At 39.1% G+C, this 22,894-nt stretch overlaps 1 protein-coding gene across 1 annotated transcript in view; it reads right to left on the reverse strand.

Moving 5' to 3' along the window:
• The window catches only part of MYO1H (myosin IH), a 372,029-nt gene that overhangs the window by 210,718 nt on the left and 138,417 nt on the right, over window positions 1-22,894 (reverse strand). The window contains 4 exon segments of the mRNA XM_053702119.1: window positions 10,596-10,701; window positions 10,807-10,874; window positions 11,889-12,008; window positions 17,603-17,674. Of these exon segments, the coding sequence (XP_053558094.1) occupies window positions 10,596-10,701; window positions 10,807-10,874; window positions 11,889-12,008; window positions 17,603-17,674 (366 nt within the window).

Below are 22,894 nucleotides of genomic sequence, written 5' to 3' on the forward strand. Positions count from 1 at the left end.
AGGCCATTATTTTAAAGATATCTATGTTGAAAAGCAAATTTAGTATTAGAAGTAAATTGGAAATTTGTATAACATTGCATGCTGTCTGAATCATTAAAAGTTTAATTTTGAAATTATGGACCCTTTATGTATCACGTGACTGAAATAATTTAGCTGAAGATTGGCAAATACACATAAATGCCTCTAGTTATTGGCTCACCCACTATGTTCAGCTAGGTCCCAGTAGAACATTGCTGCTTCTTCAACAAAGGACACACATAAAATGAAACATTTGGTCATATAAGTAATAGTGGCGGCTTGTGAATTTTAAATAAATTTTGACCCCACTCCTTGAAATAAACCCCACCCCTCAGGTGTTTTGAGATAAATAGGAAAACAAGCATATGTGCAGCATAGGACACATTTAACCCTTTCCTTATATGTGACCAAAAAGCTATGTACCTGTTATACTGTCCCAAGGGGGTGAAGTATTAAATGGTTACTGTGGTTTTATCAGTAGACAGACCAATACATACAGAAGAGATAATATAACCTATACTTTCCACTCAGACAGCCTCGCTGACAGTGTCAGACTCGCATAGATGTGAAAGGAAATTACAACCACTAGGGATTTAATCAGTGTGTTTAGATTTTAATTAAAATGGTGCTACTGTGTGTATGTTAGGGAAAGGTTGTCTTTAATGGTGTCTGCCAGTGTGTGCTAGTCTGTACACTTGTGTACTGCTGCTGTTTATTAGTGTGCTGCTGCTGTTTGTATGTTTGGCAGAAACCCTTAAAGACAGCCTGTCCCTAACAAACATCAGCACACTAAATCACAGTCAGCATTGCACAAGTGTACGGATTAGCACACACTGGCAGACGCCCTTAAAGACAACCTGTCCCTAACATACATACAGCACACTAATAAACAGCCAGTAATGCACAAGTATAAAGAGTAGCACACACTGGCAGACACCCTTAAAGACAACCTGTCCCTAACATACATACAGCACACTAATAAACAGCCAGTAATGCACAAGTATAAAGAGTAGCACACACTGGCAGACGCCCTTAAAGACAACCTGTCCCTAACATACATACAGGACACTAATAAACAGCCAGTAATGCACAAGTGTAAAGAGTAGCACACACTGGCAGACACCCTTAAAGACAACCTGTCCCTAACATACATACAGCACACTAATAAACAGCCAGTAATGCACAAGTGTAAAGAGTAGCACACACTGGCAGACGCCCTTAAAGACAACCTGTCCCTATCATACATACAGCACACTAATAAACAGCCAGTAATGCACAAGTGTAAAGAGTAGCACACACTGGCAGACGCCCTTAAAGACAACCTGTCCCTAACATACAGCAGCACACTAATAAACAGCCAGTAATGCACAAGTGTAAAGAGTAGCACACACTGGCAGACGCCCTTAAAGACAACCTGTCCCTAACATACATACAGCACACTAATAAACAGCCAGTAATGCACAAGTGTAAAGAGTAGCACACACTGGCAGACGCCCTTAAAGACAACCTGTCCCTAACATACAGCAGCACACTAATAAACAGCCAGTAATGCACAAGTGTAAAGAGTAGCACACACTGGCAGACGCCCTTAAAGACAACCTGTCCCTATCATACATACAGCACACTAATAAACAGCCAGTAATGCACAAGTGTAAAGAGTAGCACACACTGGCAGACGCCCTTAAATATAGCCTGTCCCTAAAATACATACAGCACACTAATAAACAGCCAGTAATGCACAAGTGTAAAGAGTAGCACACACTGGCAGACGCCCTTAAAGACAACCTGTCCCTAACATACAGCAGCACACTAATAAACAGCCAGTAATGCACAAGTGTAAAGAGTAGCACACACTGGCAGACGCCCTTAAAGACAACCTGTCCCTAACATACATACAGCACACTAATAAACAGCCAGTAATGCACAAGTATAAAGAGTAGCACACACTGGCAGACGCCCTTAAAGACAACCTGTCCCTAACATACATACAGCACACTAATAAACAGCCAGTAATGCACAAGTGTAAAGAGTAGCACACACTGGCAGAAGCCCTTAAAGACAACCTGTCCCTAACATACATACAGCACACTAATAAACAGCCAGTAATGCACAAGTGTAAAGAGTAGCACACACTGGCAGACGCCCTTAAAGACAACCTGTCCCTAACATACATACAGCACACTAATAAACAGCCAGTAATGCACAAGTGTAAAGAGTAGCACACACTGGCAGAAGCCCTTAAAGACAACCTGTCCCTAACATACATACAGCACACTAATAAACAGCCAGTAATGCACAAGTGTAAAGAGTAGCACACACTGGCAGAAGCCCTTAAAGACAACCTGTCCCTAACATACATACAGCACACTAATAAACAGCCAGTAATGCACAAGTGTAAAGAGTAGCACACACTGGCAGACGCCCTTAAAGACAACCTGTCCCTAACATACATACAGCACACTAATAAACAGCCAGTAATGCACAAGTGTAAAGAGTAGCACACACTGGCAGACGCCCTTAAAGACAACCTGTCCCTAACATACATACAGCACACTAATAAACAGCCAGTAATGCACAAGTGTAAAGAGTAGCACACACTGGCAGACGCCCTTAAAGACAACCTGTCCCTAACATACATACAGCACACTAATAAACAGCCAGTAATGCACAAGTGTAAAGAGTAGCACACACTGGCAGACGCCCTTAAATATAGCCTGTCCCTAAAATACATACAGCACACTAAATAATCACAGTCAGCAGTGTGCAAGTGTACAGACAAGCACACACTGGCAGTAACCCTTAAAGACAGCCTGTCCCTAACATACAGCAGCACACTAAATAATCACAGCCAGCAGTGTGCAACTGTACAGACAAGCACACACTGGCAGTAACACTTAAAGAAAGCCTGTCCCTAACATACAGCAGCACACTAAATAATCACAGCCAGTAGTGTGCAAGTGTACAGACAAGCACACACTGGTAGTAACCCTTAAAGAAAGCCTGTCCCTAACATACAGTAGCACACAAAATAATCACAGCCCGCAGTGTGCAAGTGTACAGACAAGCAAATACTAGCAGTGACCCTTAAAGACAACCTGTCCCTGTGTATGCTTGTCTGTAAACTTGCACACTGCTGGCTGTGATCATTTAATGTGCTGCTAGCAGCAGAGAATAAAGGCTGTGACACACTGCAAGCGATGCGGCGCGAGGCGAAGCAGCTGCTTTGCACGGCGTCGCATCCCTTCTGAAGTTCAAATATTTCATCTCTGAGCCCTCAGCTACGCAACCTGATGCAACAGAGTGCTCAGAGATGAAAAGGCAGGACACACTGAGCCCGCACAGCCGTATCTACACGCTGCGCGCTGCTCCGCATGCAGTGTGTCACAGCCTTTAGGATGCATGCATGCAGCTGTGCGTGCTCAGTGTGTCCTGCTTTTTCTTCTCTGTGCGCTCAGCTGCGACAGGTCATATAGCTGAGCACTCAGAGTTGAAATATTTGAACTTTAGAAGCGATGCGACGCGGTCGAAGCAACTGCTTCGCCTCGTGCCGCATCGCTTGCAGTGTTTCACAGCCTTTGACTGTCACTGTCACACTTACTGGTGGTAGGATAATCCATCCCGCCCTGACTGAACTCCTTCCTTCCTTGTCTGCTCTCCCAGTGCTGCATTTCTCATTACCAGAGTCAGTAATCTTTTATAAAATCTTTTATAGCTCACAGGTCAGCACTGCTGTTCACAGCCTGGCACGGTAATGAGTAATGCAGCATGTTGAGAGCAAACAGCTGCCTGAAGAAAACTGACATCGGATGCATCCTGCACAAGGTATTTTTCCCTTTGCTGCATTGCAAACTTAAAGACTTTACGTTTGCAGGGCAGCAAAGAAAAAAACGCTGTGCCACCAGGTCTCAAAATCACATGGGTCACTATTTGCACAAGACCCCAGTTACAGACAGTACCTTAATGGCTCCCTACTGCAGTCTGCTTGCTTGCTTGATTTGCTATTATCTGATGGGATTTTTGCTAAAGCCTTGGGCAACGGGTTGCTTCAGTTACATGAGTTGTCGCCTTGGTCCTCGCCTAACTCAGTCCTCCTCCTTCACCAGGCGTGGCCACACTGTCTGCTATGCTGCGGCTGCCGCCTCTATAGCCACAGTTAAAATTGTGTGCGCACGGCATGTGGGTGGAGCTGAGCAACCAGCCAGGTGATCATGAATATGTGGACTGGATTCCGGACTTATACACGCCCGGTCCACATATTGCAGGGCATCACTTTGGTCTGCCAGTGCCAGAACTTGTCACAACTTACCTAACCGGCTCCTTTGTTCCTAAGAAGTCATACACAGCACTTCACGCACTAAGTCACACTCGACCCAAGCCGCTCATGTGAGAGGGCCCCCCCATCAAGAACAAAATGCAAAGCCAAAAAATATATATATTCCTTTTTTTTTTTTTAATAGATAAAAAAAAATCCTGCTGGTTCAGTATGATGCATGGGGCCCCTTAAGATGCAGAGGCCCTCAGACAAGGGCTGATTTGCCCGACTTGTCAGTCTGCCCCTGTTTGGTATGCCTCCTCCACATTATACAATCTTTTTGCCATTTTACCAAATCTAACGTCTATATATCTTGCCGCAAAGAAAAAACTAAATCTGGTAGTATAATAAATATAATTTTATTTATTATTATTTTATGCTTCCCTTAGTGGGTCACCGAATTACTGGCCGATAACAGGAAACGTCAGCGTCAGCGGGATTCTCACTGGTCAGCAAAAAATAAAAAGCTAAAAAAAATAAAATGTTTCAAAGGGAGTTCGTGGCCGGAATAAATATGATTTCAATTTATGCTGTTGTAAAAAATTTGCTAGTTGGTGATAATGGTACCAGGTCCTGAAGGTGTCTTTACCTAAGTGTTGTATTTGTTCTATGGGTAGGAGGCTAGAACCATCAGTAGTCAAATATATGGGTATGAGTTTGTTAATATCTGTAATGTCTGTATTTATATGTTTCGTCCCTAATTGCAATTCCAGGTTATATAAGATTGGGGTTAGGGGGGAGGGATTATTTGATATATCAATATATTTTCGTAATATTGTATCCCATGTGTCTAATGTTTCTTTTATAATTGGAGACTGGCTGATTGTATGTGGTCTAAGTTGTGGTGACAGCCAACAAAGACTGCTTATTTGGGGGAATTTGATTAAATCTTGTTCAATCGTACTCCCTGTTTTCGTATAGGGGTTCCCATAATGGCACCAGTCTATAATTCTTGTTAGGATGGTTGCAAATCTATAAGCTTGGAGGTCTGGGATACCCAATCCTCCCTGCTGTTTGGGGAGGTATAATGTTGTTCTAGCGATTCTCAGTGGTTTTTTATTCCATATGTAAGATATTAAGGTATTCTGTTGTTGTGAAATATAAGTTTTTGGCAGTGGTAGGGGAAAAGTTTGGAATACATATAGTATTTTAGGAAGGAGGGTCATTTTGATGGCACTAATTCTGCCCATCCATGATATTGGTTTAAGAAGCCAATCGTTGGTTAATTGGGTGAATTCATGGATGAATTTTTCGTAATTTAGTTTAAATAATTGAGAGGAATCAGGTGATAAATAAATACCCAAGCATTTTAATGCAAGTGTGGATATTATAAAGGGGGTAGTTTGGGATAGTTGTGTTAATTTTATGGGGGGGGTTTTCTTCAGCAGTGATCATCTCCCCCCTATATTTATTTCTATATTCTATGCCCCTCTCCCTTCATACCCACTGCTCCATAGTGTAGGGGTCTCCCTCCCCCCTCTTCCTATATATTTATTTGGCCCCATTGGCCTGATCGTTATCTAAACCCTCCCTCTCCCTCCCTCATCATTGTAGATTCCCACCCCTTCCCTGCCATAGTGTAAGGGTATCCATCCCGACCTTCACTATATTTCCCTGTTCCATAGTGTAGGGGTCTTCCTCCCCACCTCCCCCTAAATTTTATATTGATGATCGTTGTTCCATAGTGTAGGGGTCTCCTTCTCTCCTCCTCCTATATATTTATTTCCCCCTTAGGCCTGATCAGGCCTGATCGTTTGTAATCCCTCCCTCTCCCTCCCTTCCTCATCAGCATAGGATCCCACCCCCTCCCTGCCTCCCAAATGATTTTCTGTAGGTAGGGTCACTCCCAGTCCTGCCCACTCCCTCCCACCTCCACTGCTGGACCACCCATTCGCCTCCCAACGCACCCGCCTACACCTCCCTCTGGCACCAGCAACAATCGCTACAGAGGCTGACACACAAAGTGTCACCGTCTGTAACAATCAAGCATCTGCCCTAATATGGAACTGGAGCACCGATCACGCTCCTGTTCCATATGCGGCAGATGCCTGAAGCTTTAGGAACTCCAGCTCTCCGCTGTAACTTAACAGCCGAGAGTGCTGGAGCTTCCTGAAGCGAAGACGTATATATATGTGGTGTGGTACGATAGCCAAAGTACCGCACAATGTATATATACGTCTGATTGGGTGAAGGGGTAAAAGCCTCATGTAGAGGCCTGCAATGAGAGTTGCACACAATAGATTAAGGGGACGATTTATTAAGGGCTGAATGGCCCTGAATTCCCCTGTTTCCGCGCAAGCCTTCAGGCTCGCCGGAAACAGGAGTTAAGAGGCAGCGGTCTTAAGACCGCTGCTCCTTAACTCGTACGCCTCCTCTGAGGCTGCGGACATCAATCCGCCCGATATCATACGATCGGGTTGATTGACACCCCCTGCTGTCAGCAGATTGGCCGCGAATCTGCAGGGGGCGGCATTGCACAAGCAGTTCACCAGAACTGCTTGTGCAATGTTAAATGCTGTTTACTGTTAATAAATTGGCCCCAGAGTATCATGTGTGTGTATATATATATATATATATATATATACATACAAATCTGCAGATAGACCCACCAACCGTCACCTGCCTGGGTGCAATGATATAATGCAATAACCACGGAAAAGATTGCACTCTCAGGACTTTTTCAATGAGTAATCAAAGGTACTTTAATGAAACGTTTTCGGGGATCTTGTCCCCTTCGTCAGATGCTGACGAAGGGGACAAGATCCACGAAACCGTTTCATTAAAGTACCTTTGATTTGCTCATTGAAAAAGTCCTGAGAGTGCAATATTTTCCGTGGTTATTATATATATATATATATATATATACACACACACACACACACATTGGAGCGATATCCATTGAAAGTATAGGCTGCACTTGAACAAAGTCGGTAACACTAACCCTTCTCTGGTTAACGCTTTACCATGGATTTACTATAATTAGTATGCCACTTGTAATCTGGCCCAAAGTGAGGGTGTGTGGAAATTTCAGCTTAGTTCCATAGTTCCCATTCGAATGTTAAAAAGCAAGGAAATTCCTGGCTACAGCTTTAACTTAAAGGGACACTACACAGTAAGGGCCAGATTACGAGTGGAGCATTAACAGTTAAGTGCGAGCAAATAGGGGTTTATCCTGGGTGTTGAAAGTAAATGCAAACGTGTGAGTGCAATCGTGATTTATGCTAAGATGATTAACGAGTCCTCACAGCTCTGGTTAACTGTTTCATGAAACAAAAAAGCGTCACAAAACACATCAAAAATACATTAAAAAGTACAGTTACACTCATAAAAACACAATCAAATTTTTTTTTTTTTTAAATTGCACAATAAAGTTATAAGGGCTCAAAGATATGAGATCTCAGGTGTTAGGGAAAAAAGGCAGGCAAAGGGCTTTAACATAGAAATAGTTACATATACATGTCTAAATATGTATATTCAGGGCCGCCACTAGAAATTTTGGGGCCCCTTATTTAAAGGGACAGTAAACACCAGAATTTTTGTTGTTTAAAAAGGTAGATAATCCCTTTATTACCCATTCCCCAATTTTGCATAACCAACACAGTTATAATAATATACTTTTTACATCTGTGATTACCTTGTATCTATGCCTCTGCAAACTGCCCCGTTATTTCAGTTCTTTTGACAGACATGCATTTTTAGCCAATCAGTGCTTGCTCTTAGGAGCTTCACGTGCCGGAGCTCAATGTTATCTATATGAAACACATGAACTAACGTCCTCTAGTGGTGAAAAACTGTCAAAATGCTTTCTGATTAGAGGCAGTCTTCAAGGTCTAAGAAATTAGCACATGAACCTCCTAGATTTAGCTTTCAACTAAGAATACCAAGAGAACAAAGCAAAAGTGGAAATAAAAGTAAAATGGAAAGTTGTTTAAAATTACATGCCCTATTTAAATCATGAAAGATTTTTTTGTGACTTTACTGTCCCTTTAACCATTGATTAGCCCCCCCCCCCCCCCTTTGACATGTGCAATTTTTGACCAAGTGACTACAATTTACAAACTTGTTAATGTTGTAAATGTAGTAGCACACAAATACAGAAACACACAGGCACACATAAGGATTCACATATAGATACTCTAGCAGACACGCAAAGAAACGCACAAACAATCTCAGACACAGACACCCACACAGACACTCAGCACTTGTTTACATTGACCTGACAAGTAATGAGGTAGACTACAGTTTTGTCAAAAAAGGAGATTTACAAGACAAAATATGGAATTCTGATTATCTTTTTGTCAAAGAAGATGCCAACTGTATGATGACAACAGCATGCAGTGGCTGAAAGGAAGGGCCCTGAACTGCCTACAATACTTTAAAGGTTAAGTGGTGGATTGGTGACTTAAAAAAAGGTCTCATTAGTCTCAAAGTCTGTAGAAAGATGTGAATAATCAGCAGTAAGGTCAACATGTTCTACAAAAGGAACAGACAATGGACACACATACACACAAACTCAAACACAAACTTGCACATACACCCAAGGAAACACCCACAGAGAAAGCCTCAGAAAACACACAAAGACATACACACATACAGAGAGACACCCACAGAAAACACACAAAGACATACATACACACAAACCCTCACAGAGACATCCTCAGAAAATGCACAAAGACAGACACACAAACCCTCACAGAGAGATCCACAGAAAAAAAATACATACACACTCATAGAGGCACCAACAAAAGCCCAAAGACATAAAGACACCCACCCACAGAAACACTCACAGGAGGTAAAATTTCTGCACATTGCCATCCCCTAAATCAACAGTGTGTGACATGCATGATAAAAAAAATAGCAGAAATTAAGAGATCACTTTTCAAAGAATCATATTAGTAAATGTACAAACAAAAATACTTCTGTGAATTCAAAATTGTACATTATTGATCTGTCAGAATGGATAGATGAAGAAAAGTACTTTTGAAAGGTTGACATACGTTTGGGGACCCCCCCATTTTCCCCAACCAAGAGCACCACTTCAAATCTGGTGTACAAATATTCCCATCTGTCAGCTGTATTTATGGATTTTGAAAATGCTGTACTCTATATGGTCTTGGTGAAACCATAAGTTGTGGCACTAGGTCTCATACCATTAAATCTGGTTAAATGCAAGATTTAGGTTTGTTTGTATGTATTTCAAAATTAAGTCTGCTGTAGTGTAAACTGAACAGTGTTAAGTTAACCTGTCTCATTTCAAACACTAAGCAATCCTAGCCTGAGAGTATAACATTTTATGCAGATGTAAAAATCTTAGATAAAATGCCTCCTCCTGGCATATTGAAAGTCCGTGCATAAAGAGGCAGTAAACTGGAATGTAATTAAAATAAATAAATATATATATATATATATATATATATATATATAAATAAAATTATATCTGTCAACAGGGCACCTACCATTTGTGTATTGAGGAGGAAACATTTCTGCATGGTTTTAAATATAGAATTTCTACAGCATTGTCAAATAATCATAAATACACTGCAGCATATGGCTAAAAAATATTGTTATGGACCCCTGGCCCCACCACACAACTACCACACTGACGTTACAATCTGAAATTGCACAAATAAATAAAAAACATTTACTAAGTAAGTCCTACCTACTCTGCAAATGAAAGTGATCTGCTGCCTGACTCTGGGACACACTGTACAAACTGAAGTGCCAAGTCTGTCTCACACTGTGCATAGTGGTTTAGTGCGCACTCAAAAATTCTCTCAAATGCTAACGCTTTACTCCTTGTAATGACATTTTCCATGCTCATTAGCACTCTGCTGTAGCGCCCTCTGGTGGCTGCCAAAATGTGCTTGCTTCATGGGGCCCCCTGGCCCACTGGGCCCCGGACAGGAGTCACCCTATTCACCCCCTGATGGCGGCCCTGTGTATATGTATGTATGTATGTATGTATGTATATATATATATATATATATATATATATATATATATATATATATATATATATATATATATATATATATATATATATATATATATATATATATGTGTGTGTGTACATATGTATTTATAAAATTATATGTGTATATATGTATTTACAGACATATATATCCATATAAATACATATGTACATACATATAGATATATATGTAAGTGCATTGGAGCTCTTTGCAGTTAAAGTATGCTTGTAGGCACACTGGGGTAAAAACATACAAGTCATTTGTAGTTGGTATAATGACTTTAATTTTCTAACCTCAATTCCTTCTGTTTCATACTCTTCTTGCTCTGCCCTCAATGTCATGGAAATGAAGAGCTGTTGTAATTTCTCATTGCAGTAGTTAATACAGAACTGTTCAAAGCTGCAGGGGGGAAATGCAGAAAACTAAGATGCAAGGCTATGGAAGAATAATATATGTCATGTGAATAATCAATTGTTACATTTCAATATTATACCGGTGACTTACCTATTTGTTTCAAACACTTCAAAACCGTAAATATCCAATAGTCCAATTACTGACTTCCTTGGTGGTTCCTGTGGATGATTGAAATACGTACATTAGAGGCACTGCATACAAAAGTCATTATACTGTGTGTTCAAGGAATGCTCTAGCATATATTTGCTATAATTCTGAGAGTCTGCCAAGATGAGTTTGCAAAAAGAGAGGGAGCTACATAGAGGCTCTGTGTAATGTAATGGACTTCAGAGATGCTCTCTATGGTACAGTGAGTTGGGAGAACGCTTATAAAGTTGTAATGTGTTATGAGCAGCAAGAGGGCTAAATCTTATGATACGATAAGAAGTCAGAGGCAGAGCTGGATTGGCCTACCAGGATACCAGGAGATTTCACGGTGGGCTGTAGCAACTGGGGCTGGAAAGCTACAATTTAAAGGGGTGATTAATGGATTCAATTGGGCTGTAGGGCGCCTATTAAACAACAATCTGGTGCATGTTTTTAATAGAATATAATATAATATAATTCTGAAAAAATATTGGGGGAAAGAGTATCCTAGTAATCCACTTATAGAAAAATGGGGCATGCGCTTTCTATTGACTCAAAGAAAAATAAAGCTGGTCTTCAAAATTTCCAGGGCTTCTTTTTATTCCCAGTCCCGTCATGGTCAGAGTACAAAGTGGCACTGCGTAGTAGACATTAAGTGAGAACTATGCTGTAGTAAGAAGAATACCCCTGAGAGGCACTGCTTTCTATAGAAGCCAGTAAGAGTTCCAAGAGAGGCAATTTATGCTATAAGAGGTAGTAGGAGGGATCTGGTAAGGAACTGTATGGTATATTGGGTAGAAAGTGGTCTTCATAGAGGTACCATGTGCTATAATGGACAGCAATTAAAACGGACAGTTTAAACTTTGAGATTGTAAATATTAATTATGCATAGTAGAACTACTTTACAATATACTTTCATTATTTTGCTCCCTTTTCCAGTTATTTTAAATCTGATTTATTATGTTGGAGAAAATCTTTTTGGGGTTGAATTTATAGCATTCTAATGAATCTTCAACTTTTCACTGAGAAATAGTAAAGTGTACTACCTTGTTGGCTAGAGCGCAATTGACTTTGTTGACGAGCCAATGGAAGGACCTTCCATAAATGGCTTTGGCGAAAGCATCACGAGCATAGTAAGACAGCTCTAAATTCAGGGGGCTGAGGACCTGGAAAAGAAAGTGAACAAATATTACAACAAACAGAAGCAGTTTTGGAAATCTAATATTTCTAATGCAATCTATTTTTTCACAAAAGCACCTCCCCTTCCAGGGACTTGAACTTCCTTTCAAGAGCAGAACGACTCTTTTCTAAAAAAAAAGATCTAATATAATAGAGTGATGCATATTCTTATACAGTATTAACGTCTACCGGGAGTAAAAAATTCAGTATCAGTTGGAAGTGATGCAAACAGGCGGTGCAGGACTCCAACAGACATATATCTACTGATATTAATGCTGCGAGACATGAAGTGTTGAAAAAAAGGCAGCATAAAAAGCAGACTTCTGATGTTACTAGAACTGAATGGACAGATATGTGAGGAGTTGGATGAAAAAGGAGAGATAACTTATGAACAATGAGGAAGCTGGTTAGAAAACTAAGAGCTAGATTACAAGTGGCGTGCTAACTGTTGTGTGCAACGGAAATAGCGCTCTTATAAGAAGTTGAAAGTAAATGAGCGATATCGCATCTTAAGCTTGTCGGGTTAGCACGACTGAAAACCGACTGCAAACCTTGTGTAAAGGGTAGGGCATTAAAAGAAATGTTACACTAAACACAATATAAATTACATTGAAAATTACATTAACACTCATATAAACAAATAAAATTATTCACATAAATATTAAAATTAAAAAGTTGTAAAGGTTAAAAGTATATGGCATATGACAAGGTATTTGACTGCACAGGGCTATATTGTATGTATACATACATACATACATACATGTATAAATATGTGCATGTATGCATATATACAGTATATATATATTTATATATATATACTGTATATATATATGTGTGTGTGTATGTGTACATACTGTAAGTATTTGTGTTTTACTGTAAATTTACTGTACATATTCACATTCCAATGTTTTTTCACGTACAAGAATGTTATTTTTATTGTAAATATATATATTCCTATACATACCTGTATATCTATTCCTATAGTATAGATATCTATTTTACATTAACATTAAAAGATAAATATAGAAATATATATTTAATAATAAAAATGAGAGAAATATAAAATATGCGTAATGCGCTTTGGATTTCGAGCTTTAGGTCTAACGCGGTGTGGGGTTAGCGCACATGAAGAATTAGTCATCTTAAAGCGTGTTGGTGAATCATTAGAGATAGAATATTAAAAAAATATTATTAATAATTTATAAAAATTGTTATGCATACTGTAAAAAATTTGTATGTATACTAATTTTAACAATTATTATTAATAGTTTTTAATATTTAATATTTAATAATTCAAGAACGAGCTTAATGTTAACTAATGCTTCATGTGCGTTAACCCGGCACTGCGTTAGACATAAAGAGTGAAAACTGAAGTGCAATATGCATGTTTTAGATTCATATTGTCTTCACATAGAATTTTTAAATTTTTTTATTATTAAATACTAGTCGATAAGCCTGCCCAAAGGGCAGTCTAATTATTTTTTAAACTACAGATGTAGAAACAACGTATTTTGTAACTCTTCTTTTATATAAAAATGTAAGCTACAGGTGTAGCAATACTATAAACCTAACATTTCTTAACCTATATTTCCGCCTTCCCCAAAAAATCGCAATTAAAACTAAAATTAATAACCACTTAACCGTCAACCACCCACATCGCAATACACCTAATTACCCTATTAACCCCTAAACCGCGAAACCCCCACATCACAATAAATCTATTTACCCTATTAACCCCTAAACCGCAAAACCCCTAATCGCAATAAACCTATTTAACTTAATAACCCCTACAGTACAAAACCCCCACATCACAATAAACCTATTCACCCTATTAACCCCTAAACCGCAAAACCCCAACATCACAATAAACGATTTAACTTATTAACCCTTTAAACAGCCAAAACCCACAACACAAATAACTATTTAAATAACTAAGTACAGTACACTAACCTAACACCCCCTAACCTAACACCCCATTAAATAAACCTAAATTACCTAAACTAATACATTCTAAAGTTACAAAAAATTAAAAAAACTAAGTTTACAAAAATAAAATAAAAGCTAACATTACAGAAAATAAAAAAATCAAATTATCAAATTTAACAAAATTAACAAAATTAAACCTAATCCCTATGAAAATAAAAAAGAACACCCAAAATAAAAACACCCCCTACTCTAATAATAAACTACCAGTAGCCATTAAAAGGGCTTTTTGCAGGGCATTGCCCCAAGATAATCAGCTCTTTTTTACAAAAAATATACAAAGTCCCACCTAACATTAAATCCCCCACCCCGCAAAATAAAAGAACCTAACACTAAAAAACCTAAACTACCCATTGCCCTGAAAAGGGCATTTGTTTGGGCATTGCCCTTAAAAGGGCATTTAGCTCTTTTTCTGCCCATCCCTAATCTAAATAAAACAAATCCCCCCCCAAAAAACTTAAAAAATCTTGTCTAACCCCGAAGTTGGTACTCACGGTTCCTAAAGTCCGGCAGAGAAGGTCCTGTTCCAGGCGGTGAAGTCTTCTTCCAGGAACATCCTGCGCGGAGCGGTGCTGAAGACTGAAGACCGCGGAGCTGATGACCAGCGACCCTGGAACTGAAGACCAGCGACCGCGGAACCATGGAGCGTGGAGGATGCTCTTCGTACGATCTCCGCCGTACACTGAATACACTGAATAGTGAATTCAAGGTACGTGATTAAAGATGGCGTCCCTTGAATTCCTATTGGCTGATTTGATTCTTCCAATTCAATAGGATGAGAGCAAGTGAAATTTTATTGGCTATTCAAATCAGCCAATAGAATTTCACTTGCTCTCATGCTATTGGCTAATTTAAATAGCCAATAGGATTTGAGTAGCTTTCATCCTATTGGCTGGTTTGAATTGGAAGAATCAAATCAGCCAATAGGAATTCAAAGTGCGTCATCTTTAATCGTGTACCTTGAATTCACTATTCAGTGTACGGCGGAGATCGTATGAAGAGGATCCTCCATGCTCCATGGCTCCGTGGTCGCCAGTCTTCAGTTCCAGGGTCGCCGGTCTTCAGCTCCGCTCCATGCAGGATGTTCCTGGAAGAAGAAGAGGTTGCACTTGGAAGAAGACTTCACTGCCTGGAACAGGACCTTCTCGCGCCGGACTTTAGGAACCGTGAGTACCAACCTGGGGGTTAGACTTAGGATTTTTTAAGGTTTTTTTGGGGGGATTTGTTTTATTTAGATTAGGGATGGGCAGAAAAAGAGCTAAATGCCCTTTTAAGGGCAATGCCCAAACAAATGTCCTTTTCAGGGCAATGGGTAGTTTAGGTTTTTTAGTGTTAGGTTATTTTATTTGGGGGGATTTGGTGGGTGGGGGGATTTTACTGTTAGGGGGGCTTTGTGTATTTTCTTGAAAAAGAGCTGATTATCTTGGGGCAATGTCCTGCAAAAAGCCCTTTTAAGGGCTACTGGTAATTTATTCTTAGAGTAGGGGGTGTTTTTATTTTGGGGGGGTCTTTTTTATTTTCATAGGGATTAGGTTTAATTTTGTTAAATTTGGTAATTTGATTTTTTATTTTCTGTAATGTTAGCCTTTTTTATTTTTTGTAAACTTATTTATTTTTTACTTTTTGTAACTTTAGAATATATTAGTTTAGGTAATTTGGGTTTATTTAATGGGGTGTTAGGTTAGGGGTTGTTAGGTTAGGGGGTGTTAGGTTAGTGTACTGTACTTAGTTATTTAAATAGTTATTTGCGTTGTGGATTTTGGTGGATTAAAGGGTTAATAAGTTAAATAGGTTTAATGCGATGTAGGGGTTTTGCGGTTTAGGGGTTAATAGGGTAAATAGGTTTATTGCGATGTAAGGGTTTTGCGGTTTAGAGGTTAATAGGGTAAATAGTTTTTTTGCGATGTTGGGGTTTTGCGGTTTAGGGGTTGATAGGGTAAATAGGTTTATTGCGATGTAGGGGTTTTGCGGTTTAGGGGTTAATAGGGTAAATAGGTTTACTGCGATGTAGGGATTTTGCGGTTTAGGGGTTAATAGGGAAAATAGGTTTATTGCAATGTAGGGATTTTGTGGTTTAGGGGTTAATAAGTTAAATAGGTTTATTGCGATGTAGGGGTTTTGCAGTTTATGGGTTAATAGGGTAAATAGGTTTATTGCGATGTGGGGGTTTGCGGTTTAGGAGTTAATATTTTGTGTAGTATTTTTTTTGTTATATTTCGTGCGGGCGGTGTTTTTTTTTTAATACTTAAAGGGACACTGTACCCAAAAATTTTCTTGCGTGATTCAGATTGAGCATGAAATTTTAAGCAACTTTCTAATTTACTCCTATTATCAAATGTTCTTCTTTCTCTTGGTATCTTTATTTGAAATGCAAGAATGTAAGTTTAGATGCCGGCCCATTTTTGGTGAACAACCTGGGTTGTCCTTGCTGATTGGTGGATAAATTCATCCACCAATAAAAAGTGCTGTCCAGAGTACTGAAACCAAAAAAAAGCTTAGATGCCTTCTTTTTCAAATAATGATAGCAAGAGACCGAAGAAAAATTGATAATAGAAGTAAATTAGAAAGTTGCTTAAAATTGCATGCTCTTTCTGAATTACAAAAGAAATTTTTTGGGTACAGTGTCCCTTTAATGCGGACGGTAAGTTTAAAAAAAAAAAAATACTTTAATGTGGGCGATTAGGTGTTGCTTTTGTAATGCTCTGTTTGCCTTCGCTGCATCCACCGGAATGCAGTTTACGCAACATCCCGGTAGATTCCGAAAATGGCATGGTGGTGAAAGAATCCGCCTTCGGTGGATTCTTTTTTTTCCACCATACTATTTTCGGAATTCAACTGGATGCAGCTTTGCTGCATCCAGGTGAATTCTTTTGTCATCGCACTGCCAACATTCCATTGAGGATGTGTGCGCAACTGCCGACGGCGACGGACATTACAAACGCAATTATAGTATAGATATAATTTCTATAAATATATATCTGATAATTTTAATGTAAAATCGATCTCTATACCTATATTTCTATAGAAATACTGTAGATATATAGGTATAGGTATATACAGATATATATATAAAACATGTGAATGTGAAATATTAATATTTCCTGTCGGGTTAGCATATGAGCGACAAGTGTTAGGTTTTTAATTCTTCACTCTCCATTGAAGTCTATGGAGAGAATAAGTTAACATGGTTTAGATATTCTAAGTCCTTTGGTTAGTACGCGTTGAGTTTCACTCATTCGCAAACCTTTCACTTTTAACTTATAATACGCATGCAACCCGATTGTATGTCTTTTTGTATGTATGTCTGTATGTGTGTGTATGTATGTGTATGTCTTTGTGTGTATATATGTATGTATGTGTGTGTGTGTGTGTGTGTGTATGTATGTATGTGTGTATGTGTGTGTGTGTATGTACCCAGTTGTCATGTTCGGGGGGGTGACACCCTGAGTTACCGCACCGGGTGACACCGACCCTAGTGACGCCACTGGTTAGGATTGTGATAAAGAGAAAGTTGTGTTGTCATATTCATTCTGTTTGTTTTCTATTCCTTCCATTTCACTGTATTCCATTCCATCATTATCAGGTGGCTTTTTCATACCTCTTCTGCCCTGGCTTCAATCTTTCTGTGTGTTAGCGCCTCTTGCAAAAGTGATAAAGGGACGCCAAGTAGCTGTAGAAACAAAGCAATGAATATTTTATTTAAATGTAACAGACATTAACTAATGTAAACATGTTTCCATTTTCACAGCTTAAAATGTGAGGTAAGTGGCTGTGTGAAATAAAAACATATTTAAAAAAATATTAGTGGTCAACGTGAATGCACCAATGGGAATGATCTAAATCAATGCTTAACATATCACCTTAAAGGGACAGTCTACTCCAGATTTGTTATTGTTTAAAAATAAATATAATCCGTTTATTACCCATTCCCCAGTTTTGCATAACCAACACGGTTATATTAATATACTTTTTGCCTCTGTGCTTACCTTGTATCTAAGCCTCTGCAGACTGCCCTCTTATTTAATAATATAATAATAATATAATCAGTGATGACTCATAAATAAAAATACATAATTAGTATAGATAAATATGGAGATCTTAATTAAGTGTATAATTGTGAACTAAAGTTTTAAACTCATATATACACTATATATATATATATATATATATATATATATATATATATATATATATATATATATATATATATATATATATATACAGGGAGTGCAGAATTATTAGGCAAGTTGTATTTTTGAGGATTAATTTTATTATTGAACAACAACCATGTTCTCAATGAACCCAAAAAACTCATTAATATCAAAGCTGAATATTTTTGGAAGTAGTTTTTAGTTTGTTTTTAGTTTTAGCTATTTTAGGGGGATATCTGTGTGTGCAGGTGACTATTACTGTGCATAATTATTAGGCAACTTAACAAAAAACAAATATATACCCATTTCAATTATTTATTTTTACCAGTGAAACCAATATAACATCTCAACATTCACAAATATACATTTCTGACATTCAAAAACAAAACAAAAACAAATCAGTGACCAATATAGCCACCTTTCTTTGCAAGGACACTCAAAAGCCTGCCATCCATGGATTCTGTCAGTGTTTTGATCTGTTCACCATCAACATTGTGTGCAGCAGCAACCACAGCCTCCCAGACACTGTTCAGAGAGGTGTACTGTTTTCCCTCCTTGTAAATCTCACATTTGATGATGGACCACAGGTTCTCAATGGGGTTCAGATCAGGTGAATAAGGAGGCCATGTCATTAGATTTTCTTCTTTTATACCCTTTCTTGCCAGCCACGCTGTGGAGTACTTGGACGCGTGTGATGGAGCATTGTCCAGCATGAAAATCATGTTTTTCTTGAAGGATGCAGACTTCTTCCTGTACCACTGCTTGAAGAAGGTGTCTTCCAGAAACTGGCAGTAGGACTGGGAGTTGAGCTTGACTCCATCCTCAACCCGAAAAGGCCCCACAAGCTAATCTTTGATGATACCAGCCCAAACCAGTACTCCACCTCCACCTTGCTGGCGTCTGAGTCGGACTGGAGCTCTCTGCCCTTTACCAATCCAGCCACGGGCCCATCCATCTGGCCCATCAAGACTCACTCTCATTTCATCAGTCCATAAAACCTTAGAAAAATCAGTCTTGAGATATTTCTTGGCCCAGTCTTGACGTTTCAGCTTGTGTGTCTTGTTCAGTGGTGGTCGTCTTTCAGCCTTTCTTACCTTGGCCATGTCTCTGAGTATTGCACACCTTGTGCTTTTGGGCACTTCAGTGATGTTGCAGCTCTGAAATATGGCTAAACTGGTGGCAAGTGGCATCTTGGCAGCTGCACGCTTGACTTTTCTCAGTTCATGGGCAGTTATTTTGCGCCTTGGTTTTTCCACACGCTTCTTGCGACCCTGTTGACTATTTTGAATGAAACACTTGATTGTTCGATGATCACGCTTCAGAAGCTTTGCAATTTTAAGAGTGCTGCATCCCTCTGCAAGATATCTCACTATTTTTGACTTTTCTGAGCCTGTCAAGTCCTTCTTTTGACCCATTTTGCCAAAGGAAAGGAAGTTGCCTAATAATTATGCACACCTGATATAGGGTGTTGATGTCATTAGACCACACCCCTTCTCATTACAGAGATGCACATCACCTAATACAAAATTATACAAAACACTTTTAGGTTGCATGCATATGCTGTATTGTATTGCATGTAAATATTGCCTAAATTACATTATATTGTTACAATTGGTTAGATCTCCTCTCCAAACTGTCCCATTTTTAAAAAAAAAATATTCCAAAATCCAAACTATTCCCAAATCCAAACATTTTCCAGTCCAAATCAGTTTTATACACTTTGGAGCCCTTTCCACTTAAATACCTTAAAACATGAAAATCAATTTTATTCAATTTTAATATTTTACAATGTGTTTTACTGGGTATTTACTGTAAACATTTCATTTTAGACCCCAATGTTCTTGACATAGTAGAAAATGTTCTTAGTATTTTTAAATATATATTGCTGTATATATATATATATATATATATATATATATATATATATATATATATATATCATATATTCAGATAAATATAATATACTGTATAGGTATATATTAAAAAAACACACACATATATATATATATTTTTTTTTTTAAATATATATATATATATATATATATATATATATATATATATATATATATATATATATATATATATATATATATATTTAAAAATAAAAATAAAATTTTCTTCTATGTGAAGAAAATTGGAATGTCTAATATTTATAACTACCTTCGGGTTTAGTACTGAAGGTCTAATGTAGTTTTGGTTTAGCGCGCTAGTGATAAGTGTTAGTTTAGTTTTTTTTAAAGGATGCTTTGGGGAGAAGTAGTTAACAAGGTTGCGATATACAAAGTCCTGAAATTAGCTTGCGTCGGGTGTCGATCATGCACAAACAATTTACTTCCAACTTGTAACATGTGCTAGCCCGTGCTTGTTAAAAGTTTACTTCCAGCTGTGTTTTTGCACGAGCAAAATCGTTAAATAGCATGCTACTTGTAATCTGGCCCATAGTATTTTATTCACTATAGTTTCACACATTTTACAATAGAGGGCATGTGTGTGACATATCTATAAGTAATTAAAGTAAATATATATTTTTTATGCAAGCTGTTTTAACATGCAGGTCATATAGGTCCAAAATGGTGCAGGGTAACAAATTTAAGTGGCAACTTTGTTCAAAGCAACGTGTTGAAATGTAAAACGGCTTTGGACCGTGTCTCTTCTATAGGAAGATGGCTTTTCTAGTCCGGATTTTGAAACGGCTCCCTATAATGACGTGGGTGATCACGTGGCGGGACACCTTTTTTATTCTATATGCAAGATTTAAAATCATGACCGGCACTGATTAAAACATGTTTTAAGGGGCGGGTTACATCTTGCCCTGACAGGCCGAGGCACTTTACTGACTAAGGGGCATTTAAAAAGTTATTAGCCAGATTTACTGACCCCCCACTCTGTCTCACTTGGACTCATGCTGGGCAGATATAATTCCCCCTATTGTTTTCAGAGTACACACTTGTTGGCTGGGCTGCAGATTTCACATAGCCTTGCGCTATATATTGCACTTACACTTTCCAGCTCACAGCATTTTAGGACCTGTATTAACCACCAGCTCTGTAATCACACAAACAGGAACAGAGGATAGATGATAGGAGAGAGAGACGCTGAACATCTTTGTGTGCTTAAATACATACAGAAATCATCTTCCTGAACCCATCCTGCTGGAGCTGCATTCAATTGCACTCATATTGCCTCTAACTCTGCACAGCTCTTGGAAGATCTCCTATAGCCTCTGCCCTGTCCCCCACCCCTGAGTGGTTGAACACCCCTTTAATTCACGCTGTATGAAATCCTAATTCTTCCTGGTGGGTTACTGCACCAAAGTATAAGGCTCAGTGAACATTATACTGCTTTCTCCTGGGAAAACTTTATCCTGATAGCCCCCCTGTCCTAGCAGATCTCTATTTGACCCCAGTTTCTGACTATACTCTCCCCCCCTTTTCCCGCTGCCCGTAGTGACAGCGGGTCATATCCCACCTCCCTTGCCCGTGATCGCCCTGTGAGGGCAACCTCCCTGGGGAGAGTATATTGGGGTGGCCTTTATATTTGTTCAAGAAACCACAAGAGTTGAGAGCAGGCAAGTTTCCTATTGAACAGAAATCCACACAGACAAGAATATCTGGCCTTAATTGAGATATGTTTCCTGGGCACATAACGATGGCTGGCTAGAAATAAAATGCGCTAGGTCGGGGGCCCAGGGGTGAGCCAGATTTAGTCTACCGCATCACGAGAATACCTGTCAGCATTTACTTGCTCCCACAACCTATACTGAAGGCAGCTATCATCTTCTACGTCGACTGCTCACAACATCTTTCTTGAGGAGTTATGTTGCAGGCTCAAAGAAGAAAATAAAAAGGCCCCACAGGCCCGAAAAGAACAATGAAAGAACATTTCCAGCAGTCACGCAGAGAGCAGGAACAATGCTTGGAAGATGACCTCTCTGATTCTACCTGTCATTCAGAGCCAAGTAATGAGAGAGATTCTTCATCCACTTCACAACCCGCAAGTCTGGCAGACATTGCCAATGCTAACAACAACATGATGATCCAGATAAAAACCATGTTGACCTCAGACCACAAATCCATCTGCAAGAGGTTCGATAAATCATGCTCTGAGTTGAGAAGAGATATAGCCGCAATCGGTGAACGCACCAACACTTTGGAGCGCAAACAAGAGGACCTCTCAGTCGACCACACCAATCTTGCCTCTTACTCGGAAGTCCTTGCAGGCCAAATTTCAGTGTTAGAGTCCATACTTGCAGACCTGGAGGATCGCTCCAGGCGCAACAACGTCCATCTAAGGGGCATCCCTGAAAGTGTGCTTCCCAAGGACTTACATACCTACTTGCAAGAAGTTTTTACAACTGCTCTGGGTCCCTTGAAAGATCCTGAATCCCTCATTGATAGAGCCCATAGGGCAGTTAGACCGAGAGCCATTTCGGATGACAAACCGAGAGATGTGGTGGTGAGATTGCACTATTTCACATTTAGGGAAAAATTCCTCCGAGCAGTTAACTCAGGGTCATTAAACTCCACGAGGTTCAATACTCTACAAATCTTCCCAGACCTCTCACCTCATACCCTCCAACAAAGAAAGGCGTACCGGGACTTTACTAGAATCCTCAGGAGTAAGGACATTAAGTACAGGTGGGGCTTTCCGGTATGATTATTTGTAACCAAAGATGATTTGCAACACATCATCACCTCTCCGGAACAAGCCAGAAACCTTCTCTCTAAATGGGATCTTTT

This window comes from Bombina bombina, chromosome 2 (genome assembly GCF_027579735.1).
Source record: "Bombina bombina isolate aBomBom1 chromosome 2, aBomBom1.pri, whole genome shotgun sequence".
In the NCBI taxonomy this organism is placed as follows: domain Eukaryota; kingdom Metazoa; phylum Chordata; class Amphibia; order Anura; family Bombinatoridae; genus Bombina; species Bombina bombina.